This window comes from Aplidium turbinatum, chromosome 1, assembly GCF_918807975.1.
Source record: "Aplidium turbinatum chromosome 1, kaAplTurb1.1, whole genome shotgun sequence".
In the NCBI taxonomy this organism is placed as follows: Eukaryota; Metazoa; Chordata; class Ascidiacea; order Aplousobranchia; family Polyclinidae; genus Aplidium; species Aplidium turbinatum.
The window spans coordinates 49,712,716-49,740,522 of NC_137472.1; the positions used below are offsets into that span (position 1 = coordinate 49,712,716).

The 27,807-nt window shown below is 40.2% G+C and overlaps 1 protein-coding gene across 2 annotated transcripts; it reads right to left on the reverse strand.

Annotated features, from left to right (window-relative positions):
* Positions 1–1,468: 1,468 nt before the first annotated feature.
* On the reverse strand, positions 1,469–26,294 carry LOC145782220 (uncharacterized). Of its 2 annotated transcripts, XM_082593998.1 has the most exons (15): positions 26,087–26,294; positions 25,732–25,872; positions 22,791–23,000; positions 17,493–17,720; positions 16,802–16,954; positions 15,875–16,085; positions 15,237–15,406; positions 14,159–14,340; positions 10,517–10,620; positions 6,951–6,997; positions 5,402–5,755; positions 4,577–5,164; positions 3,907–4,103; positions 2,605–3,785; positions 1,469–2,271 (listed from the first exon to the last, which is right to left on the reverse strand). In XM_082593998.1, exons 1-15 carry the CDS (start codon positions 26,213–26,215, stop codon positions 2,171–2,173), a joined length of 3,996 nt encoding a protein of 1,331 aa, XP_082450124.1. In that variant the 5' UTR covers positions 26,216–26,294; the 3' UTR covers positions 1,469–2,170. The 2 variants fall into 2 exon arrangements, with proteins under 2 accessions (XP_082450124.1, XP_082450132.1); XM_082594006.1 differs by lacking the exon at positions 22,791–23,000.
* Positions 26,295–27,807: the final 1,513 nt, after the last annotated feature.

Below are 27,807 nucleotides of genomic sequence, written 5' to 3' on the forward strand. Positions count from 1 at the left end.
ATTTTTTCAATTAAAAAAGTGGTTTTCTTTTTATGATAGGAAAAATAGAAGATATAAGTGTCCGCCCTATAGCTCAGCGGTTAAACGCCTGATTTTGTACACGAAGAAACCTCAAGTTCAAGAGACGCTGGTTTGACTCTCGTGGTGTGCGCTTGCTTTTCAGGACTGCTTTCTTCCATTTAGCGGCATCAAGGAGATGAAATAATTTACAAACAATAAACACTTCAACAACCAGCGGAAATTTCACTTCACAAATCTCGGCAACTGGCCCTGCGTTAGCCTAGTGGTTCAGAGCCTCTGCGGCAGCATCTTGAGGTGTAAACCGCTAAGTTGTTCGGTGCTGCCAAATCCCTTTTTGGCCCCATGGAAGAAATATGCCCTATGTTGTAAAACTTCTAATCCTCTCTTCTGATTGGCTGTGTTTAATTGATCTCGCGTGCTCTGTGCAGTCGAGTGTTAGCTTCTGGCGTGATTTGTGAAGCTCTTGTTCACATTTCTCTTTGTCCACTTTTAAGTTGTGTTGTGAGAGTTGTAAAGAGTTTAGGTGCTTACTTTATGTTTAGCTATGTTTTATAAAGCCTTTGTTATGGCTATCTTATTAAGTAAATAAAATATGTCACCCTACATATTCTTTCGAGAGGTAGGCTAATCACTGGGATATGCCCAGTGGCGTAGCTAGGGAATGTGCCGCCCGGGGCGGATTCAGATTTTGCCGCCCCTTCAAAAAAACATGTGAAAATGAAATTTTTTAAATTGACTTAAAGTGGAATTATTGTATGTTTTGAACCAGTAGCGTAGCCAGTAATTTGGAAGGGGGGGGGGTTAAAGGCCGGCAGGCGAAGCCCGACGGCGACCTCACTAAAGACGACACCCAGCGGCGGGGGGTCTGGGGGGGCCTCCCCCAGAAAATTTTGAAAAATTCCTTTGGATTTGGTGCATTCTGACAGCATTTTCAACAAAAATGTGGGTATAAATCCCCTAGTATAAATATTCCTGTAAAATGGTGCTGTCCGGTGGCATAGCAAAAGGACAAGATCATGTTTTCTTGGAAAATTTTCGGTAACTTAATAAAGCTTAGTCTCTATGTTTTCTTGTTGCTAATTCCTGGCTGAGATATTTGAATGTTTGGTATTGGCAAAACTCGCTCTTTTAATGGAGTTTCGCTTAAAATTAAGCAAATTTTGTTTTAGAGACGTAGAGACTGAAAACATCATTCTCAATATCGTGACGTCACATTCGTGCCAAAGGGGTTGTAACCCCCAAACCCCTCCTCCCCCTTGGCTACGCCACTGTTTTGAACGTTGCCATTCTGTTTGCTTTTACTTTCCGTGTACTTTTGCATTATCAACAAAAAAAACAAAACGTGCTTTCTGAAAGTGCCGCCCCCCAGACGTGCCGCCCGGGGCGGTCCGCCCCCCCCCCCCCCTAGCTACGCCACTGGATATGCCTGATAACAAGAACAAACCGCACAATTGAGTAAACTTTTAATCGTAGTTAAGTCACCTGCGTCGTGATGTGATAAAAAGAATAATTGTTAATAAACAGAACACAGCGCTATTTCATCAAATTTCGCAACAAAGAAAACTAATCACTGAACCACTTCGGGTTAAAATAAACCAATTTCTTTCTTACACGTGATGACGTCACAATCCAATGGATGAAGTGCGCAGAAGCAGCATGATACCACGGCGCCACATAGTGGTAGCTGTCATAACTTGGTCAATTCGATGCTGAACGAACGTCGCGAGACGCCGAAACAACGCAGAAATGACACCGAGTTCAATGAAATAAATAAATGTATCGTAAAAGACAGAGAGTGCAATATTTACCACAATTAAAACGCGGACCAGGAATCGTACAATGATTCGACGTTGCTAAACATAAAATCTACAAAAATATGACTATTTTGATGCTGGAACGTAAGTTCCTTCTACACGTTTAAACGTTGAAAAAACACCAAACATTAAAACATATCCATCACTGTGATGGGTGTTGCAACCAACTAACCATATACCTAATATAAGTCTGGACTTCTGTCTGGACAGGACTACCTCTGGACTAGACTTGGGCAGTGCTAGTCAAGACGTCACCAAATCGTAAAAGTTACGGCGACGTCATCACATGACATCACAGAATCGAAGGAGACACGTGATCAGGTCACCAGGCGGGTTCAATTTAAAATGTCGTCAAATTCTTGTACGAGGTCATCAAACATGGACCCAATGTCGTCCAACATCTGCTGGGCCTTGACGGTAGGCACGGGATCGTCCTCTGCGAAATTGATCGCTTTTATTGTTTAAATCTTAAATAGTTTTAGTCTAACCAATTTTTTTAAAGAAACATTCAATTATAGGCCAATATTTTGACACAACAATTAAAAGGCAGCAGTTGCGATCCGTAGGGCACATACACAGACGTGGGAATCTGGATAATGTGAAACTATTAGGAACGAAAAGGGCTGTATTACTAGCCGAAAACGTTGGCTTTTTGTTTTTATAATGTTAAATGTAGTGTTGTTGCTGAGTTATGTCTGTTTGTTAGGAACGATGCAAAGAAAAGGAAGCCAATGTTGACAAAGAGTAATCATCAATTGAAAAATCTTACCTGGTGCCAAAAAATTCAGTGAAAGATCTGTGTTAGCCTCCGTTACAAAATTGTTGCTCGGGACAGTCGAGGTGATGCCACTGGTCTTGGGTTTGGTGGGGAGGGTAGGTGGAGGAGCATGATGGGCATCGTTGTTGGGAGGTGGTCTGGTAGGCTTTGAAATAATTGGAGAAGGAGCGGATCTGTTCTCTTTTGAAGTTGTGGGTTGAGGAAATTGTGTACCATTTGTGTTCCGACTCCATGCAGAACGAGCTGGATGTTGCTGTGGAGCAGGGGCCTCAACTTCGTCGCGATGGCTGCTGACGGAGGGAGGCCGACGTTTAACAGTCCCAGTATCTTCATCGTCTTCAAAACAAGTCCTTGTTACTTTCGGTGACGGGGGAGTGAAATTAGGCTGGCGAAGCGGAGATGCAGTAGTCGGAGCAAATGTTGAAGCAGGAGGGAGACTGTCAGATGACGACTCAAGCATCGTTGGTGGAGGAGCTGGCCAGTCAAAATCATCGGTTGAGTCCACACGACGCATCGAAACAGAATCCACCGTATCCATGGCAATCTTCTGGTTTTCTAATCTTGCAGGATTAGCACTGGGCACGGAAGATGGTTTGGCTGGCACAGCAGGAGGAGGAGGCTTGTGGATGGAGACGCTCTCCGTCGATGTCTCATCTATGTTTTGTTGATCGATGCGATCAAGGACACTAAGGTCAAAGTGTTTCCCGACTCCTCCATGATTAGGTTTGCGAGAATTGGCTGGAACCGGTGGGGGAAAGTCACGGGAGTCATGCTGCTTAGAAACTTGGGGCTTCTTTGATAAGGAAGGCTTCGGTGCCGGCTTGGGAACTACAGCGGGCTTAGGCTTCGCAGTAACTGCGGGTTTACCTGCAGGATTGGGAACGGCAGGCTTGCCCGAAGGGATCAAAATGTTAGGCTTTGTGGCGGCACCTTGCGGTGGAGGGGGCAGAGGTCTTGTCACGCGATTGGAGAAGTCAGAGTTTGATGTTGAAACGTGGGATGATGGAGCGGTGTTGGGTGTGAAAGAAGAGTTTGCAGAATGAACCTGACTTTGAAGAAAATTAACTTTAGTGGTGGTAATCTGGTTGGACGGTGGTTGAGCTGGAAACCGAAACATTTGATTGTTTGACGGGTTCGGGGAAACGGCGGCATTAGATTTCTCGAGGCTCGACCTGAAACGAAAAAAAAACGAGTCGACAAACGTCACGAGCAAGACGAAAAACGTCACAAGCAAGGCGAAAAACGTCACAAGCAAGGTGACAATACACTTTTCAAAGAGTTCATGCTTCTTACTTCGGAGGTTGGTTTGTTGTCACCATGGCGGCACGTGACTTTACACTGATGCTTGCTTCCTTGTCATCTACAGGACTTGCCAACGGAGAAGCATCATCCAGACATATGGAGGATGTACGTTTAGGTGGGTTGGGTGGGGGACCACGGAAGCTGCTGGTACGACGAAACACTTGATCATTGGGGGGAGATTTCCTGACCTAAGTGAAAGTAAATTAATTAAGTTCAACATTCACTTCACATTGTGTAGTTTGCGGAGGTCATTATAACTTCTAATATTCAATTTAATCGATTTTCAATTGCTATTAGATTAAGCATACCAAAGTCGAAGAGATACGCTGTACCAAGTAAACAGAAATATGCGCTATCAAGTTTACACAGTCACCCAAACCAATTGAACGCATTCAGCTGGCAACACTAATTCCTGTCATATTCTAGTTCACACTGGCAAGTTGATTTGACATTGAGTTAAAAGGATTCATGTACAACATTATTCTTGATGCCAACCAAAAGATTTTCATTAAAAAAAAATTCAACAAACAGTAAATGCACGACCTTCTTTCAACTGAAGCATGCAACAGTTGTAGCGAGGCAGTGGCAAACCGACGGGTGCCCTGATGTTTGGTGACAATTACGAGAGAAGAGCCGAAGTATGCGCAATAACAATACAGACCTGACTTGATGAAGGGGGGTAACTCGTCGGGGGATTGCGAGGCTTGTTTTGAACAGGAGGAGGAGCAGTAGACGGAGGATCTAGAGATTTTGATTCCACGTGGTTTGGAACGTGCACTGGACTGGCAGATGGAGGATTGGAAGTTTGTTTTTCGTCATCATCGATCACTTTCTGTCTTCTGGTGAGCGCTTTCTGCAGTTCTAGACTCAATCCGGGACTGTCACGAAACGACGAAAATTGCTTGCTCGGTTTTTCCTGAACTATTGGCTTTCTTGTGGGGTCCAACGCTCCTGGGGGCGCAAATCGAGGGACAACAGGGTTTTGGCGAGGGTTATAAGGTTGTTGGGGCTTTATCGAAGATGTTGACACTGGAGGGTTTTGAAATCTAGATGGTGGGCTAGTGGAACGTGAATTAGAAGGGGGAACATGTAAGTTCGGTCTTGGGTTAGGCAAGGGAGGATTTTTATGTCTTCCCTGAGAATGGTTGGTGAAAGGAGCATTGTCTTGGATTCTTTTATAGGTCTGGCCCAACGCGGAAATTCCAAGCATCAACTTTTTCTGATGCCCAAGCTTGTCAACACCCATTTCCTGTTTCAACACAAAGGTTTTTATTTCACGCTGAGCATCATTAAAAACAAAACAGTGCTCTTATGGCAATATATACTTTAACCTAAGACAAAGTTGTTTAATAGCATCTTAAGGAAGGATGTGTTATTTTTCAACATACCATCATGTCAACATCTTATCTACTGTACGTCACCACACAGTCGCTCTGATGACCTTAAGCGAGAACATTAATAAGCAAGCCATTGTGCTGTGAGTCACCTGTAAATCTTCCCAAGTGGTTTGAACTAACTGGTGAACAGTGGTCACATTGCTGTCCCGGAATAAGTGAATATATTCTCTCAGGCCAACTTTTTCCAGCCAAGCTTCAACGCTAGGAGGAAGAGCATCGATTTGCGGAGATGGAGGAGAATCTTTCTTCAGGAGGTTGACTTGATCAACCAGCTTTTTCCTGTGAGGAGGCTTGGATATTCGAATGGCTGTGAGGTCTGACGGGCTTGCACGTGCAATTGTGTAGAGATCGTAGCCGTTTTCAACAAAATTTGAAGTGTATTGCTGCATGCCGAACGACGCAAGCCATCTGTGTACTTGCTCATCCGCTTCAGTTGTGACGTGCTATGACGTAATATCATAGTCAAAAAAGTTTGTCAAACAGAACCTTTCGTCCAATGTTAATACAGTCAAGCCTCGATATAATCGGACCTATTTCATTTCGTCAAAAACAACGGTTTAGTGAATTATTCGGGATTGAAGAGAGAGAGGTGAGGTTCATTGAAATAAATCATTTCAGCAGATTGGTGTCAAAGGTTGGACAATCTCGATTACTCCAGCCAGCAAATCAGTCATTTTCATCAACGTAGAATCAACACGGAAATGGACTAATTTGCTGGCTGAGACTAACTTCCGATCAACGAGGTATATGACTGCGCATATCAATTCAAGCAATACCACAAAAAACCCAACTCACTTTCAGCGTTCTATATTCACACGTTGATATGATTTATCTTACATTGCAGATAAAAATATTTCAAGGCTGTTTGTAATCAGCATTTAAAATTGTGTTCAATCATTTTAGACGTTGATGAACGACGAAACATTGAACATTGAAAGAAAGATTAGAATTTGTTTTCAGGTGTTTCATAAAAAAATCTTATACAGTAGTAGTGAATGTTTTCAAATTATACAACGCTAGTTTAAATGATTGAATTTTAATAAAACGAAATTACGCTGACGACATCTGTAGTTGAGTAACATAGCGCAAAGTAACACCAAATTAACATAACATGAAAGGACTTTAAATCAATTTAATAAAATCAAAGTAATTTAGTTGGTTATTTCACGAGACTCATAGCCTAAATAATATGAGATGTTCTACTGGTGCAAATTGAGCTAAAGATGTATACAGTGACAATCTGCTTTTATTCCGACGTTTCGTCAATCAGACACGGCTGACTTCTTCAGGGGGCTAGACCAGGTAGTGACTACCTGTCTACCTGGTCTAGCCCCCTGAAGAAGTCAGTCGTGTCTGATTGACGAAACGTCGGAATAAAAGCAGATTGTCACTGTATACATCTGGTGATAGTTTAGCTCAATTTGCACCAGTAGAACATCTCATATTATTTAATTTAATGCCTGGTGAACAGCCTCATTCAATTTTCACTCATAGCCTAACTAACAAAAGTTGCTGTTTGTAAATCGAAAGGAAAAAGGTTTCAGGTTGAGCATTAATACTATTAACAGAATATAAAAGTGGTTTGAACAAATCGTATTTCTGTGGGAAAATATAAGAAACTTTTCTAGAAGTACTCACATGTCTACCGGCCATTGTGTCCGATCCACAGCTTCGTTGACTCGCCACTGCAACAAACAGGTCGACTAATTCAATGAGCAGGATGCGCGCAGTTATCACTGAAGTGCTTATTATAAACAAGTCTCAGTTCCTCAACGCCCAAAACGTAATAACGTGTACACAAAGCTGCTACCTGATTGGCACTGCCACTATAAATATCATCTGTGGTTAAATGTGAGATAATAAGGTTAAGTCTGTTATATGACGGTAATGACGTGCATAGGTTTGTTTCTGAGTCATAAAAAATGATAAAATAGATGCAAAATCATCCAGGCATTGTTCATAAGGCAATGATAAGCTGCACAACACCATACAAGGCTTGCAGTTAAAGCCGCTGACACGTTTTACTCGTTTCGGTTCCCAGCTACACTCTTGAACACTTTGCATATTGTTTCTAACATTTTCTTTTGCACTTTATGAAAAAAGTTTAGTTTTTAGATAGTTTGAGAAAAGTTCTATTATCTCGCAACAATTTTACCAAAACATTTCTTTTTCTAAACGCAGTAAAGTTTTGAAAAAACACAATCAACAAAAAACCAAAGGCAACCAGAAAACCTTGCTATTTACAACAGTTGAGGCAAAACCATGTGATGTATGACGATCGAACCAACAAGGAAATGCGCCACGCTGTACTTAACGAACGTTCTTTCGTCATATGCATATTATTAACAGATGTTGTTCAATTAACAGCTGTGGGAGGTCAGGCGATATGAGGTCTTGCATCTAGCCTATGTGCAAAACAAGTGATTTGTCACAAGTTAATTGTGTGCAAAACACATCACGATTGCAGCATAAACTTTCACCTTCTTGGATCAAAGTCATTTGACAACAGCACAACAGAACCTTAATACTTTAGCAAAGCATGGAAGTTTGTATTTATTTATTATACAATCAGCACTGCGACAAAAGATAACTATATTTTTGGATGGGCAACTCGATCAACACTTAAAGGGCTAATATATCGACATTGTAACTCTGCAAACGTTCCTCTCTTGTTCCAGAAGTTTTGTTCTCACCACTTTTCGAAAAAAAAATGTACAAAAACTATCCCAAAATGTTGAAAACTGACGTAAATGGTTTGTATTACATATTTTTTCATATTGCATTGAGCTTTATTATCTTCTAACCGACATCAGTGTCTTTATCTGATGAGCATTCAATCTTTCCACTGCTTACACAATCCTAGTTTAGTTGAGGTGACCTTGACCCTGGCCCCAAACATAAGCTTAAGATCATGCAACTCCGCAAAGTGTCCGTCACTTAAACTTCTTTTGGAAATCATTTGCTTGACAAAACGTTGAAAAATTAACGCTCTAACTACATTCTAGCACGTAAACAGTGACAAAAGAAACTAGACATTTTTACCTTCTAAATCATAAGTATATAACCTTCTCCTTGCCATATTCAAACTATAGCACAAATCAACTTCAAATAACAATGTCATCGTATGCATCGCCTGCTATCTATCTGTAGAAAAGCCACCTATCATCTTTCTCCTGCAAAATCTACCGATACACGGGTTCAGAGAAACTGCTAGATTTTACCTACTTTGCGCGCTCTGTTTACACAAGCGGCGAACAACATCAAATAAAGATGGAGATAATTCATTTTCAAGAATTTAATCACCCCCGAAAGTATGTGATCACCAAAACACAATTTCATAACAAAAATAGCGTATCACTAAGACAGAATAGGCGTTCTTATGCAGACATACCACCACCATGAAAAGCACTTATTCAAGTAACAACGCTACAACAATGAATACTGCATTACCAAGCAACATGTAGTAACTGCGCGACATATAAGTAGCTAACGTGACGCTTAATTGGGTAGGTGGAAAAAAGCGATGAAAACGGAAGAATTAGTCATGAGTTACAGCTTCTGAAAAAAATCTAAACAAAAATTAAACAATAGAAGGAGATTGCGCGCCAGGCATCACAACCGCTCAATGCTCATCACTGCTAACTAGGCATCTAACTTTAAATACAGGACGTTCTTTTGACGTATGTAAACTACACTAGCAGTTATTTCCTGGCCTAGTTCTTTGAGGAAGTCAGTTGTATCTGATTGACAAATGTAAGAGTAGCCTATTATGCGGATGATCACGCCTACTACCTCGCGGTATTTAACTTAAGTATCTATATGCCCTAAAAAACGTAGCATGCTGTTAAAAAAGTAAATTCGAAAGAAGACGCTCAGCAATCACTGCGACATAAAAGTCCAGCACTCAGTGCAGCAATTAGCAACATAACACCAGCCAAATATATAAACTGTATTGTTTGTGAAATCAAAATGTATGCAGCTATCAATCCTTTTTTCGTTTTATTATTTATACATGCTGTGCGCACGACAAAACTAACAAAACTATTGGACGCCATACAGGGCATAGCCCTACACGTTTTAAAGTCATGCTTTTGCTGTTTGTTTAAACCTCTGATTCAGTTTCAGGATTGCTCAGACTTCATCCCAGACAACAAATCAGTCGTTTTTTACATTGATTCAACGTCTAAAGACAAATCAATGTAAACAGCGACTGATTTGCTGTCTGGGATGTCGTTTTAACCTTAAAAGCGAACTTTCTTTGCAAACTAAATGAAGCTTCTGTGATGCTACAGAAACGGTGACGTGATCCAAAAAAGTTGCTCACTTCCGTTTTAAGTAACTACCTGCTAGACGTCATTTCCGCCATTTTCTATCGCTTTCCAAAAAAAACAAGTAAATCATGTTGCGGTCAAGCAATTACGTCGATGCAATGTAAAGTAACATTAAATAAACTTTTCCAGTAAACACAATACCCTAAGCGTGCAAGGTTCAAAGGATACACAAGAACAGCAATAAACTTCCTTTAAAACTGGTATAAGAAAAATTAAAACCAGACTTGTTTTTTACCGCCCATTTTGCAACGCCGTCACAACCGAAAAACTATTGTTCTCAACCAGCAAATCAGTTTTTTTTTAATTGATTTAACGTCCGCGAACGTCAAATCAATGCAAAAACACTTGGATGAATCCAGGGGCTCTATCCACTTTTAGAATTCGGGGGGTGATTTTTGGACACTGGGTTAAAATCATCATAGTCATTTTAACTTCTGGGGGCCCCCAAGTCCCCCATTGCAGCATCAGCTTCATTGATCATCAATGTGCACAGGTTTCCAAATGGTTTCACAAAGTATCTTTCGGAAATGGCCTTTTTGGGTAAGCATTTAACTAAGTTAAAACTCCACAGCGTAAACGCCTGTCTCGTAGTTCAGGGTTACCAAATCAAACAAGTGATAATAGCCGAAATATTTTTTTCAAAATTCGATCAATAAAATATCACAAAACCTTTTCAAAGCCAAATGAGTGGGGGGGGGGTGATTTTGCATTGCTCACCCCCCCACTTCAATGAGTGGGGGGTGATCACTCCCTCACCCCCCTTGGATAGAGCTCATGAATGAATCGATCGTGAAGGTGAATTCTTAAAGTAAAAACAAGGTTGCAAGGGGGTTTGTTGTTTTTAAAGCTTACTATGACGTCAAATAAACTCACCTTCCGCGTTAGCCATGTTGACTTGTGAGCGCCCACTACCGGCCGACGCGCAAGTGTTAGTTGGACTCGACGAGTTGGATTGGTCAAGCAGAACGTCCTCGTATCTGTCACAAAATGATCAAGCCGTTAAATAGGTCATGCTTGAGTGGTCAGAGAAAGGAATCGTCACAAATGCACATTACAATGACATCATTGAAAAGGTATGACGAACTGTGAGGAAAGTTCGTTTTGATGAGTACGAACGGTAAGCAGGTGGTAGGTAGAATATCAATCGAGTGGACTTGCTTTGACTCAAATCGCTTTAGTAACTAACAAAGACAGGAGCGTGTGTAACTAACATTGGAGAAATACAAAAGAAATCAAAACATCTCCTGAACATGACCTGGAATTCTAGATTCAAGTGCGATCGGATTTGCAATGCTGGTATGCACAGGCAGACTATGAGGGACAAAGTAAAGCTAGTCATTGGTGTGGTTAACAAAGGATAGGTCAAGCAAGGTGGCTGAATAGAACTTGCTCTTTATTGTCGTTTTAATGAAGAAAAGCGTTTCATGGATGACAATATGATAGTTTCTTTCTTAACAAAGAGAGAATTGCAATTGTTGAGGCATTTTTACACAATTGCTTAAAAAGCATGTTCCTGTAAATTTAAAACGACCACTTTTTTCAAGACATTTTAACAAGACGTTACTAATCAACGATATTGTAACATACAGGAACATGTGTTTCTCGGCAGTCGAATGTAGCATGAATTCTGCGATAGACACGTGTTTCGCCCATGAGGCTGGGTGCATCAGTATCGCACCACTAATTCATGCCACATAGTTCTCAACCGCTGCTTTTGCCAGTCAATTGAATCCTTACCTTTGTGGAAAGAAAACAATTAAACTAACTGTCGCCAAGAATATGCACTGTTGAGAAGGAGCGATCTTCCTGGCGTCAGCACTACCTAACTATTCACTACAGAACAGCGAGCATTGTATTTCGCTAACCACAATGCGAACTGGTTAGCGACACACAATACTCGCTGTTCTATAGTGAGTAGTCAAGTAGTGTTGACGCCAGGAAGATCGCTCCTTCTCAACTATACAGTATACAGGAACATGGTTATGGTAGAAATGTATTCACATATGTTCTTATTTTTAGCACAAAAACAAGACGCAGACGTCGTAACAAATTTTTCCAGAAAAGCGTCAGAACTATAAATTTGAAAGTGGCCTACATATACGAGAAAAAATAATGAACTGACCAGAAATTTAAAAAAATACCGTTTTTTGTTGTTGCTGGAAACATTTTATTCTGCTTTGCAAGGGACGGGTGATTAAGTAAACCTCTGGCTGGTAAAGTAGTTCAACAATGCGTGCAATCAGTTTCACAAAAAAAAAATCCGCTCTGCCGTGAAGGTTCGAAAGACCGCGCCCTTACGACAGTAACTATGGTCCAATGATCCATAGACCTAAATGGGATGTTATTTTTAGCGAAGTGTTCCAGTTGAACTCAAACATGACTTCGTGTGCATCTTAGATTGAGGATGATTTGCCGTAACAAGCTCTTAAGCAACTCAATTTTAACTTGGGTCGACATCGCGATTTTGAAAGCAATCTGCTTGTGCATGATGACGATTGACGACAATGATATTTCTGACACTGTCAAAATACCAAGTTATTTCCAGATAAGTTCTTCTGCCATTCGTGCAAAATTATATCACAAAAACATAAACCACAGAACTGCAAATTCACTCCGATGCTACAGATAACAATGATTCGCAAAGTAACATATGACAGATTGATTGATTTACAGAATCTTTATCCTCGGACTGGGAAAGCTTCTCGCAGAGCTTAATCCTGGCAGTTTCGCATAGAGGCTTTTAATCACTGACACAGGCCCGGTCACCGAGATTGACAGAGTGAAGTTTCCGATTATTGAAGTCTTGTTGCCGGGGAACTATTCCATCCATTAGATGCCGCTGAATGGAGAGCAGTCCTTACCGTGCGTTGCTCAAGCGCACACCCCGAGAGTCGAACCAGCGCCGCTTGATCTTGAAGCTTCTTTGTTCCAGAAGTGACGCGCTAACCAATTGAGCAATCGGGGCGGGCAGAAAGGCAGAAGGAGAAACACACTTGTCGCACTCGGTTAGTGCGTTCGAATAGAAAAGGCCATGGTGACATTAACAGGAACTTCATTAATCTGAGCAATGTTCGACAGGTCATGGCTGTTGCAGCATAGGTTCCAAGCTAATCCTCATGCACCAATGCTCGAAGTGCTAAGCGTGTCACGTGACTTCCTGCCGTACGAAAGCGTCACTTTGATCGAAATCGGTCGAAGAAAACCAGAACAATCGTGTCTCGTTGCAGTTGATAGTCGCTTAGTTTTCGCTGAATAGATGTTAGAAAAACCGCAACAATGCGATTTGACTGTATTGCAAGCAACCAGCAAACCAATTCGTTTGTTGCACACATTCGTGGTCGAACAAATTCCGTTCTAAGACATTGTTTAAGCGTCGGAACATGTTAAATCAATGTAAAAGAATCGATTTTCAAGCTAAGTTTGGAAGAAGGTGAATTACGATTTTCATAACATTTTTTCAATGAGTAAGTTTTAGAGTCTGGTATGACTCGACCGAGGATCATACCAATGCCCAATTACCCATCAGAACAGAAGCAGTGGCTGTGACTTGGACCACTCGGCCACCGAATCAGTGATCAAACGACGACAACCTTTTTTACACTGATTCAAGGTCTTGAGTGACTTGAAAAAATTAAAAGTGAAAGAAGGAGTGATTTGCACCGTGGAGATAGGTTTGCCGACATTTAAAAATAAGCCAAGAAAAGCAAGGTCAAAAATTCAAAAATCGCAAATATGTCGATTAAGTGGTTGCAGAACAAACTGTTGGAGTTTGCAAGAACGCAGAGGAAAGAATGTTGCAATGTGAAAATGTTTGTTGCTGTCAAAACCAACACCGCTCCCATTGCATGCCATACCCTAGAAAGCAAATCAACTGTTTTTGTACACTGATTCAACCTCTGTAGACGTTGAATCAATGTAAAAAGTGGTTGATTAGCTGTTTGGGAGAGCATCGAAAGAAACCGAGCAAGTCCAACAACCTTTCCGGGGAAAAAATTCTAACTTTTACATTCACTGTACACAATTAAGTGTTGAAACAATATAAAACAGCCTGTAGGAAAGGTGGTAAAAACAAGGTGAACTATGTCTCTTGCGGATGTTCGTGTGGTTAGTAAACCTTCCTCGAGTGTAGCGGATGCAGGCACCGATTGCATAGTGACTGTGTCAGACAAGTTGACACATGGCACGGTCGGCGTTCCATGTTTCAAGATGCTTGGTGTACCAAGCTATGGTAGCAATGAAAAATAATGAAAACATCGTTTTTTGTTTCAACCTTCCGTATTTGCATTGCATCAACGTCTGGTGACGTTGAGTCGATGTAAAAGAAAGTACTTTGCCGACGGGGTTGACGCTGTTTGAAACGTGTCCTTAGCATAATGGATCGTTTGCGCAGTTCCGCTGGTAGAACCAGTACAATTGAAACTATCTGCACATGTGGATCTGGAGACATGATTTGTTTGAAAGAGTGCGGCGACCATGGGCAGTCATTTATTACGTTAATCTCCATGAGGAACTTACCCGGGGTTGGCGATGTGTGGTTTGGCGACATGAGAGTTCTGCGAGGATCTCGACACTGTGATTGGCTGATCATGGTTTGAATGATGGGTCGTGATTGGTCGCTCCCGGATAGCACCATTTGAATGGGAGCAAATCACATCTTCGTAGCTCGGGTTGTTCACATTTGGACTCACTAACGTAACCTAGCGGGGAACACGAGGTTTTTAAACAACGTCAAAATTAATATAAAGCACGCTTATAGGTCTGAGACACCATAAAATTAAATCAAACTTTACAAAGCTTGTAAAATTAACAGTGATGCATCTAGACTTGAAATTACTGTAAAATCAGTTTGTCTGAGGTACTGCATCAAAGACGCTAAAATTTCCACTAGTGCATCAATGCCCACCAGCACTTTTTCTCCCCCTTCTTTTTTACATTGAATTGATTCAACGACTCAGACGTTAAATTAAGTAAAAAAGATGGAAAAGTCACTCTGTAGTTACGGTCTAACAAAAATTGTGAAAAAGAAGAACAATAAATTGAAAGATTTGAGTGATGTTTCATCACCATAGTGTACCGAAAGCAGATGTCAGCCAGTTTAGTTTGTCAAAGAATAGTTTAAACGCAGTGACAATACATCGAAATTAATCCGAACAGTCCGGAACGTGATTGCAATGCGCCTATTCTTCTTCCGATCTATGATATGCCAAATGATAAATTCTGACACCAAACAGCGAAGAGTGACCACGATGTGCCGCAAATACGCGTCATGCTCGGTAACCGAAAAGGGTAAATGTGATTTATTTGAGCACGGCAGCCAGTTGTATCCAACGTTTGATAATATAAATGAAATCTACAACGGAATATTGATATTTCCAGACACTGTTCATTAAATAGCAATAAAACATATATAACATTTTTACGTGGATGGTATAAAGGACAATAAAACACGTTTGCTTTCAATATTCTTTAAATGGAACGATTTCTTGATAAAGTTAATTGAATTAAAGTTTAAAATGTAAATATTTTCGCTAAAATCATCCATACTTCAGCTCAACGTTATTTGACGAAATGAAAATATCTCAGCTATTGTCACCTTGGATATGAGTTGTTGATTGGCCGAGCTCTTGGGGTCAACGTTCACATATTTATGGGGTAACTGTGGAGGTTTGGTAGGGGTACCAGGTGGCAGGCGACCCCAATGTGTTGGTGGGGTCCAGTGAGTGGTGTCATCGTCATGTGGGTGAATCCCACTGTCATCAGAACCTGCGCAAACAATCAGCAATCAAAGGGGTGCAAATGTCATTTCCATCAATTTAATCTTGAAAATTGAAAGTCAGAACAAGAGAACAATCTTGTCCAGCATTGCAGGTCAAAAGGAGACCCAGTCAAGAAATCCGTCCCTTTTTACATTGTATTAACGTTTGAAAACGTTAATTCCAAGTACAAAAGGACTGGAGTGGTGCTCTGCTTTTTATCGTCCTTAAGACGTCAATGCGGATGTAAGTTTACAACAACTTTACAGCAAGCCTGAGCAAGGATTTGATTGGCCGACAGAGAGGCGGAGTCAGTTAAAAGAACTATAGTACAGAACAAGAATGAAACGAAATGTAAAATTTTGTTCTCGCTGAAGATTTAAAGAACTAACTGTTTTTGCCGAGCTCTCCAAGAAGCTCATGTTTCGCAATACCGATTATGACTTCCACCAACAAAACCATAAGACTCGTGCGTTACCAGCCATGTTGTTGTTTGGTATCATCTGTTGGTATGGTTGGACGTAGGAAGCGGGAAAATAGCCCACCACAGACTGGCGACTACCAACCCTCTCAATCCGGCCTTTCCAGTTCCCGTTCGGGTTTTGTTCCATCACGGTAATAATCGTTCCTTTTGTAAAGGCCAAGCTGTTTTGGTCTAATATGTTTTGGAAGTCGTTTATTGCGTAAACCTGCAATTGTAATGGCAATAAGTAAGAATATTGGCGTGAAAAATAAATGCTTGATGGCTAATCAATAATAATACAATAAAAGGTGCATCAGTTAGCAAAATCCGTCATATCTACATCGGCTAGCGACGTTGAAATGACATAAAATAGTTACTTTTGTTGACTGGCGGGAGTCAATTATGCAGTCATGTTAATTCGCAGCGACAAGCTGGTAACGCCAATGAAACCAAACGATAACCATAACGTTGACAGCTTGCACATTGTGCATAACTGCATTCTTCCGAAACCCTTCAAAAGACATTATGTCGTCGTCGATGTGTTTGAAAATCAAGTGTCTTGTTCACATTCCTTTGCCATGTATCTTTACGGTAGTGGGTCTTTTAGCCGAAGCAAAATGTCATTGCACATTTCGCAACGGCTTCGGCGTGTCCTGGTAGTTTCCCAGTCAACAAATTTGTTATTTTTTTCCATTATATCAAAGTTTACAAACGTTGCATCAATGTGAGAAAGTGATTTGCTGCTTTGGATTATTGTGAAAGTTACTTTTTAGAGGGCGTCTCAACCGGAACAGCCAGAAAAACAAAAAGTAAAATAATCCTAACCACATGGTGAGGGGTAAACCGTGAAATGACATTACGAAACAACATTCGACACGCGTGTATTTTGCACACAATTGCGTCTGTTTGACGTCAAATAGCATCATCTGAGCATGATTTCACCTGCATGAATCGGGGTTGTGCGTCAGAAAGTTTCCTTATTATTTCCATTATGGTGGGGGATTTAGGGACTTTCTTGGCCAGTTCCAGAGCGGTTTGGCCTAACCCGCTCCTCTTCGTTATGTCAATACCGCAGTCTATGAGCAGCTGGACGATCTGTGACGGTAGGTGGTGAGCAAAACAAACCGGATAGCAAATCAAACGTTTTTACAACCGTCTACAGACGTTGAACTAATATAAACAAGGGTTGATTTGCTATCGGGAAACAAAAAACAAGAAACAATTGTGCAAAACAGATATCACAATTGTATTGGTCACAATGACATACATTGAAGACATCCTTCGCTTATTCTTAAGTAAACAGTCAATGACGTTTGTGGTGTGAACTGGAAGAAACACTGTGAAACCATAATCCAACCATTTACGTAATGATGTAGTAAGCCAAGGAGGGGGATTTATAAAGGATTTTTATCGTGGCCAATCAAGCATGATTGCTTGAAGAAACCGTCGGTACGACCAATTCGTCAAATACTCTATCAATCAAAGCAAAACGGCATTTACAGAAAAAAAAATTAAAAACACAAATGAGTTGTGTCCGTGGGGCTGTGTACCATTAGCACAGAAAAATCAAAAGCAGCTGGTTTGTTCCAAAATTCAGTCAGATTTATCTGGATAGAACTAGAAACAAACTTACCTCGACTTTTTCATTGGATACAGCTTCATGCAAGCAAGTTCCTGAGGCCGTCCGCCAGTTTATATCCAAACCCACTTGGAGCAGAGAACGAACAACAGATAAATGACCGTTTCGAGCGGCAAGATGCAGTGGACAATTGACTGGAGAGTAATCGCTGTCTTGATTTTGAGCGAGAAACGGTCCCAGCAATCCCGCGGAATCAGGACTATGAAGAATGAGTTCCACAACCTACAAAAACGAGTATTATTGTGCCACGTGCTTTGTGCTGGTTACATATGTTGTAAAACAGATTCTTTTCTGCTTGTAGCAGATTGCAAACAGCGTCGTCGTCGTGTGAGCCTCTGGGGCCGAGGGTCTATTCTTTTACCACCCCAGATTCACGATGCTACCGGACTACACTGGAAGGCTGCTAGAGAGCAGCCAGTCTTTGGTTTCATCATCCATGACACGCAGACCTTCCACTCCGTTAGGTGGCTTGAAGATGGAACAGTCATTGATGATGTGGTCTGCGGTCTGTTCCTCGGCACCACATTCACAGGAAGAGGTCATTCCCCATTGGTGCATAGCGGAAACCTCAAACCGCTCCAACCATGCAAACAGCAAGGAGTAGGGACAAAATTGAATTGGAACAACGATGATGAAAGCATAACTTGCTAGATGATATACACACGGTGAAATACATTGTAACTTGAGCTTGCACTTCGAATTTCAAAAATAAAGGCAAGTCATAAAAAACATGAAAGCAAATGTCATGTGCAGGCTAGCATTGCAAAATGACGAAACAAGGGGTTTCAGAAAAAGCAGAAAATTTGCTATTAGCCTTCTTTCAAAACGTTTTCAAATATTTGTTGGAATGGAAAAAATAAGCAATCGTGATCTTTGTGAAAGAAAGTGCCTCGACAGGATATACATTGAAGTGATTAGCAAAGTGCAAAGGAAGTTGCAATTGACTTTCAATGAAGTGAAAGCTTTAAAGAAGCGAATTTAATTGCGTTTTTAACCATTAGCACTTTGTCGTCAGTTCAAATAAAAATTAATCGGACCCGAAAGCTTGCTCAGTGTGAGATGGCCACCACTGACTGATGAACTGGGAGCAGATAAAAGTTAAGGCAATTTACTGCAAACTCTATCGACAAAAACAAGAAAAACATGAAAACAAGACGCGAATACAAAAAATGCATGAAAAAAGCAGTAAAATGCATGAATACACTACAATTACATCACCCATTGTGGGGTTGAAAATATGCTGCAGACTTACACACGCCTGGTCTACCTTGACCAAAAAAATATTTCCAATGCTGTGCACTCAGCTCGAGATGGCTGTTAACTTCTTATGCCCTGTCCTTGAATAACCCGATGCAAAATAATGCGGTGGCATTAACAACTTGTTTACAAAGACCAAGAAATCAAAAAGTTCTTGTCACCTCCACACACCACAAGCTCCCAGACTGCAAATCAACCACTTTTTATATTGAATCAATGTTTGCAAATTTGGTGTCTGGGCTGTTTGAAACATAAGAAACACTACAGCAAGTTTAACAGTTCGTTAGGTGTCACTAACTTCACAATATTTTCGTTCCTATTTCGATTCCATTGCCACGTTTTGAAGATATCGATTGATCGCAACATTGACATTCACCATTAAAACCTTTTTTCTTTTCATGAACAATCCATAATAGTAATACGTACCCGATATCAACTGAATCGAATTCAGATGCACGTATTGAGTACACTGTTAAACACACGGACAGCTGCCATCAACCCAGTATTAGTAACTTGACCATACACAAGCAGTGCGAATCATACTGGGTTTAATATTACAGCACAAACAGCGTGCGGCTAAATATAGGGACGTGGAGTGTAAAAACATGAAATTAAATCCGGTACTACAATAAAAAGCCCTTGAACAGGTAAACTGCCTTGGTGAAACAAAACCTGCACTTTCATGTACATATAACATTGGCAAATGTAGATTTGGCGCGAACTTAATGTACAGTTTGACAAAACACATAAATTTGATCACTGCGCAAAACCGAAAAGTTAATTTAATAGTCAACATGATTGCGATCAAGCAGCTTATATGACAAAGTGGCAAGTCAAGATGACAGAAAGTTAATTCCACAAGAAAGCTAGCTATGTTCAAACAAGGCAAATATCTCTTTGATTTCAGAAGCAGGCAAACTGAGAAAATAAACACAACAATATAACGTCGATATCTCGTCAACAACTGGGATTACGATAAACAAACGCTTATTACTGTGTTTTTATAGATTGTATTGCTTCTTTCGATTAAATGAAAACTTTATGTCCATAAAAAAGCGATTAAATTATAGCTCAGCAGTGGTCAATGAGTCAACAATCTATTGGAATTGACCAGGCGCACCAGGACTTCATGGCGGCTTATACAACTGGGGTTAAGCGCGGCATATGTTCGATTTAAAAACTTCAGTTATCAAAAATGATCCTAAATAGCTTGTAATGTTTTTCGCAAAGTGTCAAATGCGCTTGTGGCAACAAGATGACCATATGACACAAGCTTTTCTGGCTAGCAAATCCGGTCCTTTTTTACACTGAATCAACGACTACAAACGTTGAATCAATGCTAAAAATAAGGATATCGCTAGCTGGATTCAGGACAGCATAAAAAAACTTGAATGGCAATACACAATAAGTTTTCCTGTGATGGGTGTTTCTATTCAAAGTTGGGTATGTTTAAACATTTAAACATTTAAAAAGATGAATTCATTTCAATAAAGTTGCTAGGCCTACTAAGCGAAACGCAAGACGGTTTATGCAACTTTGACACAAATCGTGAAGCAAACCACCACCCAAGCCAACAAATCAGTCATTATTTATATTGCTTCAATGTTTGTAAACGTTAAATCAAAGTAAAAGTGACTTTGCTGACTGGGATAGCAACGTCACGGTCATGTGGCCAAAACCAAACCCTGCTGCTACATCATCCTAAAAATAACAGCAATCTGCAATTTGTCTTCTGTCAATCATCATTTCTATGTTTGTTCAACGCAATGTCAATGTTGAAGCAGAAGCATCAATCAAGAGAGTTCAGGGTAGGCCAATAAAGCAATCTTCCTTGATGGAAACCTGCTTGCGTGACATGAATGTCGTGGTTTCGGATGTTCAATCATTGTGAAATGAATTTTTTAGTTAACCACCGTTAATCGAAATCCGTACTTGTTACATTGATTCAACGTCTGCAAACGTAAAAATAAACAAACCGTCTACAGTCCATGTGAAAGGGATTTTGCTAGATGGGAAGGAAATAGCTTGTTGAGCACATGAAAAGCGCCTTCTTATAAAAATCAATATTATCGACATAACCATTGTAAACTTTTACCGGTTATCGTGCTTCGTGCAGTGATATGTTAAAACAAGAATCAAGTAAAAATAACCGTTTGACGACAATTCAACTCAAATTGAAAGCAACGTAAACCAGGAAAACTCAAAGGCTAACATCGCAACATGATGCAATGTACAGGTAGTTCTTATTTCTCAAGAAAGAGCAATCTTGTGTCGTCTGAATTAAACGTCATCACTTAGTAGGCTACGGGGTTCTTGATCAGGGAGCGAGACGAGTTCACAGGTTGCGTGGAGGCTGAATCATTCCAGTTAGTGATAAAATGGCGCGAGATGCTGGCATTTGTTTATTTTTCAGACATTCTGGAAAGATGTGGGAAAACTACCCAGACAGCAAATGTCTGTAGACATTAAATCAATGTAAAACACGGCTGATTTGCTCTCTGGCTGGTTGGTGATTTCAAAGCATTGGTGACAACAAGGAAAAGGTTAAAAATCAATGCCTTAGGCTTAGTGCATAGTGATTAGTGAACAATATTTTTACTTCTTTTGCAAAAGCCATTCCACTATTTTGGAGACCCATACTCATCTCCGATATTTTCACACCAAAGCGCAACACTACAATCATCCACATTCGTCTGACAGGCCACACACAAAGCTCGCTGACACAGCAAGGGCTGCATTGATACACAGCATAGACTGCTCTATGAAGCAGTCTATGCACCCAGCTACAGGTGGCACCCCCCAGGCATTAAAAAAGTACCCAGCTAGCAAAATCTGTCCTTTTAACGTACCTTCTACAAATGTCGGGTCTACGTAAAAAGACCAATTTTGTTCGCTGGGTAATAAATTGCGTTGGATACTTTTACAATCGTTCATAAACGTGTAGCTTACATTGAATCAACGTCGTTTATGAGAACAAAACTGCCGTAAAAAGTAGGAAGTAAGGGTGATACTGTTATGAATAATTAATTGGAAGGAAATGGACCTGGTCGTTACTGGCCGTATCACACAATGTATCAAAATTCAAAAAATTTCAACCATTCCCATCACTATGTAGTGAATTGTTTTTCGGTAATTCGGAATTACATCCGAGGCCGCACAAACTCAACGAAAGTGACAGCTAGAAACATGAAACAGGCACAGCTTTATTTCTATCAAAATCAGCCATTTAGATATATTATCGACTAAATGTCACTGATGCTACTAACTATAAGCAATAACACCGAAAAAGCTCTGCTTTAAAAAAAATAATTTTTGCCCTTTACCAAACCAAGGTGAGCTAAGCCGACAAATTTAATGATTTTTATTGATGGAACACGTAACAACGCCAGTTCATTTCAAAGACAAAAAACGGATCTTTCAACTTTACTATTTCGACAAATACACAACTTGTTCCACAACAAACACAGAACAACAGTGCAAGATCCATTGTTTGCTGAAGGCGTTGCAGAGTAAAAGCACAAAAAATACAGTGAGACAAATGGCTTTAAAAAGGATTGCAGAGCAGGTACAGCCAAAACTCAACAGAACCAGGCGATCTCGATTAATTAATCCATGTTTGCATTCACACGAGGTGTTTTGCTGTCGTGATGAGTTACGTAGCGTCCAACTGTGATATTAGTCTTGTTATCTCGCCGCAGTTAAAGTAAATATTATAAAAACCAACCAAACAATGAAAAACGGCCACCTCTACCACTTTTCAGCAAGATTAAGCGGACTGGATTTAACAGGGAGCGGGTTTCCCCTTATAATGCTTAAAGCAAACCAAAAAGCAGTTGCACTTTTGATCTACAGTATGCCTATGCATAAAGCTGCTATCCCTAGTCGAAAAATATAAATTGAAGCTATAGGCTACAATGAATATGCCAGTTATATGATACTATCATTCCCGGTTACTGGCCGTCTTCATTTCTACTCACTCAGTAGATCTGACAATGGTAGATCAACTTACAAAATACCGAGCAATTCATCACTTACCTCCGATCTGCCAAACTCGCACGATAAATCCAATGCCGTATTTCCATCGCTCTGCCTTGACGATATGTCAGCACCATATTGCAGCAGAATTTTGCATGCTGGGTAGTGACCATACTGCGCAGCCAGGTGCAGAGGAGTACAGCCGTTATTTGAGGGAATGTTGCAATTTGATCCTGACTCTAACAAAGCCGCTACCAGCTCCATTTTACCCTTAAACAATACAGTTTAGGTAGATGTTTAACATTCTTTAAATGATGCGCAAGTTAAGATCGTGCCTATTGGAGTATAGGTTGTTAATTTTTGTAGGTTACTTCGAGTAGCAAAAATAAAATTTGTGTGTTCGTATGCTCTAGTCTAAATTGACGGAAACTATTGTGTGCAGATAAGTTATAAATTAATGTTTAAAAACAGACAGAATAACGACCACGTTAATCTTGTTCTTATTTATTGAGTGAAATCAGATTAAACACTAGTTGTTGGTTCAATGTCAATGCGCGATGAATAACCGGTTCAGCGTCACATTTATGCCACAAGAAAACAAGACGTGTTCAAAAACAAAGATGACATTTCTGGGTATTGAGAAAGAAAGCAAGCAAACATGCCCAAAGCCTGTGTTCGGTCGACGAAAAAACAGCAAGTCTGTATCAGACAACAATGTGAAGTTGTTGTTAAGTCATTTCTAATCTTTTCAAAACAGCCCGCTGCCGCCATCAAACAAATCAATTCGTTTCTTTGAACAGACAGCAACATATGCTGAATCAATAGTCAGATTGTTGACGCGAATATCCAGTTGACAAAAAAATCGGTGCCTTTAACATTGATTTAACGTTTGCAGAAGATTTATTTATGCAAAAATAGCACATTTTGCTCGCTAGTCACAATGTTATGCAACAGCAAGTGAAAGTTAACATTGGCACTGGACCATTGCAAAATAGAGGTTCAGTGATAAACGGTGATTCAACACATGTGACTGGGTGACATTTGCGGTTATGTGGAGGTGAATGTTTGAGTGAGGGTGTTTGTTAAAGCAAATGTCATCCACTGAAAATGGTACAAATTTCATGTACGAGGTTTCTCAAATCCTTTTCAACTGATTGGTGGCTGCTGGGACAACGTTAGCAAGATAGAAGGGACTGCACGTTGAAAACGTGTGCGTTCATCACAAGTTAATATTGTTATTTCAATGGAGGAATGATCAAGTTATAAAGCTAATCACATCTAACGTATCTGTTGCCCACATAGACACTTCACGGCCTCAGGTGATGCTGATACCAATCTCGAACACGTCGGAACGTCACGGCGGTGTGTTTGGAAACGATAATTTTGTTGCAAGTGATCGACCAAACGTTAGAATACGTTGAATCAACGTCGGATAGAGGCGATTATGGGTGGTTTTAGATATGAATGCAATCACTTTTCAGCCAATGAAAAGGAAACATTTTTCGATAATCTACCGCAAGTTAACATTGAATTGAACACCGGGGATTTTGTTGAGGTCGCTGCTTAAAAAGCAAAGACGATTTGAGTCTGCATTAGTTTGTGAATGTTCAAATATATAGCGAAAATCAGCTTAAACCGAGAGTAAACTGCCAACAAACATTCACCTTGCAATTAGCGGTTTCGCCTTGCAGACACCCAGCCAGCAAACATTGTTCTTTATCACACCGTTTCGATGTCGATTGACATGGAAACAAGGTAAAAAAGAGAAACTCTTGCGATATAGACACGATGAGCACCGTAGTTAAGCTGGTGTGATAAAACCATTAAAATTGAAAATAATGGACATACTTGTCTGCAAGCAAATACAATAAATTCGATATCACAGTATGGAAGTGATTGCTGATATTCCTCGGGCATATCTCAGCGAAGAAGGTTTGAAACACTTGCAAACAACCAGTGAAGCTGCAGTGCAAGTGGTCGCCACTATAGAATTAGCTAGTAACGAGCTGGTAACATTTATTTCCGGCGAGGACGCACGCCAACAGGTTAACCGGCATCTTTTTTGCCAAGACAGACGTGGGTGCGTCAGCGTCAATCACCTCCGCACGAGCGTTGGACTTTTTCACGCAACTGAGCCCCAAAGGGAAAGTGTTTTTTTCCTCTTGCGAGTGTGGGATTGAGGAAGAGATCACAATCATACCTAGCATTCAAACAATCTTCCTTAAGCTAAAAATTGTCAAAACCGTGATCTCATGATCCCTACCCAGACAGCAAATCAACAGTTTTTTTACATTGTCTGGATACTGCCAGACTCCAACTTCAGCAACCAAAACCAGGTCTTCACGCTGGTTCAACGTCTGCAGATGTTGAATCAATGTATAAAGGAAATATTTCTTACGAGCTGTCACCACATCAATTGTTGTGTTTTACAAGCTTTTGTGTTTCACATCAAATCAACATGACCAAACGTAAAATCAACTTCTAGGACGCTATCTGCGCTTGAATAGCTGGCAATCAATGGTATTTAGCTTCAATGCAAACAACGTTAGTTGACCAGTTTTTCAATACTGCATCAATTGTATTGTAGTGACGAAAACAAAATGAAACCAATCCTGACGTACGTTAAGTTTATGTTCATAAACGTTTCGTTTCTGCGTCAACGTGAAGGGCTTATTCGTTAAGCAACTGCACTTAAGCGCCCAACTAATCGATTTGCTGGATAGGGAATAGCTTCATTCGCTGAGCCAGGCTCCAACAGCTGGGTAATTGCTTTAAAAAAGCATTGTGTCCAACTCTTGACATTGGTAAGTCCGTGATTGTAAAGTAAAATCCTACATTCAACAATGCATTGCTTCAAGTAGTTCATGTGTTACATACACACAGAACCCGTGAAACCCACGCCAAGAGATTGAAATGAAGCAGAAAAGCGAAGCGCATACCACAGGCACTCGTGTGTAACTAAACCAGCCTTAATCATGCAAAATCATTCACGTATACCAACCTTCCAAGAGCAATAGTGCAGTGGTCTCAAACCCTTTTTGTCTTGTAGGTCAACTGTGGCGCCGGCATCGATCAAAAGATACGCCAGTTCCACATTACCCGAGACTGCAGCCTGATGCAATGCCGTGAAGCCTTCGGAGTCCTGGAAAGTGTTTTTACCGATCAAAGCTTCTTCTTGATTTGCACTTTTTGTTGCAAATCCATAATATTATTTATTTATAAGATAACTGCAAGTTTCTCTTTATGAAAGCGATGCAAAAATTTAGATAATTCTTACAAGCTTTCTTTTGCTTCACCCTTTCCTTTCAGAAGCAATATTGTTTTTAATATTTCAACTTGTAATTCATTGCTTTTACCTGATGATTGATGTTGACTTTTTTCGATGAACCCAGTAGCTTTCCCTTGCCTTTGTGGATTAGTTTTTGTACAAGAGGAAGATCTTGAGATTTTGCTGCCTCCAGCAAATGCTCCTCTGCTCTTCCCATGGTCACTAGAACATGTCAGTATGCTTGCAGATTGACTACAACTTATCACCGAGTCATGAAACTATCAACTCTTGTATCATTGTCTGAAACAAAATAAATCGCATTGCAAAAATCCTTTATACTGAACACAATTTACAAAAGGTAATTGTGTCCTCAAGCGGTTGTCAAGTCATAGAGTATTCATATGATATATATCAAAGCCTTGTTCCACTTTATAGCAAAATTTAACTCCACTGTTCTCTTGCAGGGAGGTGAGAGAACAATAAATGAACTGTGATATCTGCTTGAGGTTAGAGATAACATGCAGGCAGACAATGAATTAACATGCACTCAAACTAAATGCTTTACAGCTTCAAGTGGGTGGCTTTTAATGCTTGCGTATTTTCACTAAAGAGTTCCCAGCAAACAACATCCCAAGCAATAAACAGGGATTTTCAACTAAGGCAAAAAGCTTCCGGCTCCTAAAGTGGTTGTTGGCATAACAAAAGCAAAGAACCATCCAGCTAACAAAATAATTGACGTTTGTGCTCAGCTAACCGCTTTTACCATCACGAGACGACGAATAAACGTCAAAAATGAACTATTTGAGCACACAACATCTCAAGTAAAACACAAACATTAACACAGGGATATCAAACTCAACGAAGTAAAATAAATCGAAGTTATACCCATACACTAATGGTAAGCCTGTCTCTGCAGATAGCCTTCCAAAAATTCACAAATTTCTTCGGCGATGAGATTATAATGCTATTGTGGTGGCAAAATTCCTAAGCGGAATAACTGTCGTGTTATAGACTGGTCGAGTGGTCGTGTACAATGAAGTAACAGTCGCCTGTATCTATGACATGTCGTTATTGCTACCTTTGATCTCATCATCACTAAAAATTGCGGACTGCAAATAATAATTACGCGAGCCATTTGTGAGATGAGACTCCGAAATTAGGAAGAAGTCTAAGCTAAATAACAGCACAACTGAGTTTGCAGAGTCAGAAGCAATTGAAATTCAAACACACCCATACCCAGGGTAGTGTTGAGATAAGATATATTGCTTCAACTTCATTTAAAAAATCCATGGCTGTCATAATGAAACCGGTCATACAAACACTATATCACACTCACAGGAAATAAATTGTAATAAAAATGGCATTATGGGGATTATCCTGGTAATCCAAACCACAGTATGTTCCGCCTATAGTCCAACTACTTCCAACTCACTCTTTTCCTTAATCGCTGCAAAATTTGATTAGAGATGTTACAAACTACTTCAGTCTAGAAAAACTTTTCTGGCTTCATAACTCATTTGACATGGGTTTAAATGATGTTCACATTGTTCAGTTTTTGAGTTAAGACTGTAAATCAAAACCTCATATATTAATAAAAGCAATTAAGAACCTTGCGGCACCTGTAGGGAAGTCATAACGCTAGAAATCATAAACTTTCCCAGACAGCAAAATGCATCATTTTTACATTGATTCAACGTCTGTAGACGTTGTAAAATGACGAATTTTGCTGTCTGGGTTACAGCGCTGTGATTAATAACTATTTGTCCTTTGCACCTAACAAGTGCAATTCCACATTCCACTAAGATAAGC

Bases quoted from the DNA above. Each gene is read 5' to 3' on its own strand.
- LOC145782220 (XM_082593998.1), bottom strand. From the start codon at position 26,215: ATGGGAAGAGCAGAGGAGCATTTGCTGGAGGCAGCAAAATCTCAAGAT. The intron at 6,998-10,516 runs GTGAGTTTATTT...TGTTTGTTGCAG, and splicing joins CAACATGGCTAACGCGGAAG to TGGCGAGTCAACGAAGCTGT. The intron at 2,272-2,604 runs GTAAGATTTTTC...TCAATTTCGCAG, and splicing joins ACTGAATTTTTTGGCACCAG to AGGACGATCCCGTGCCTACC.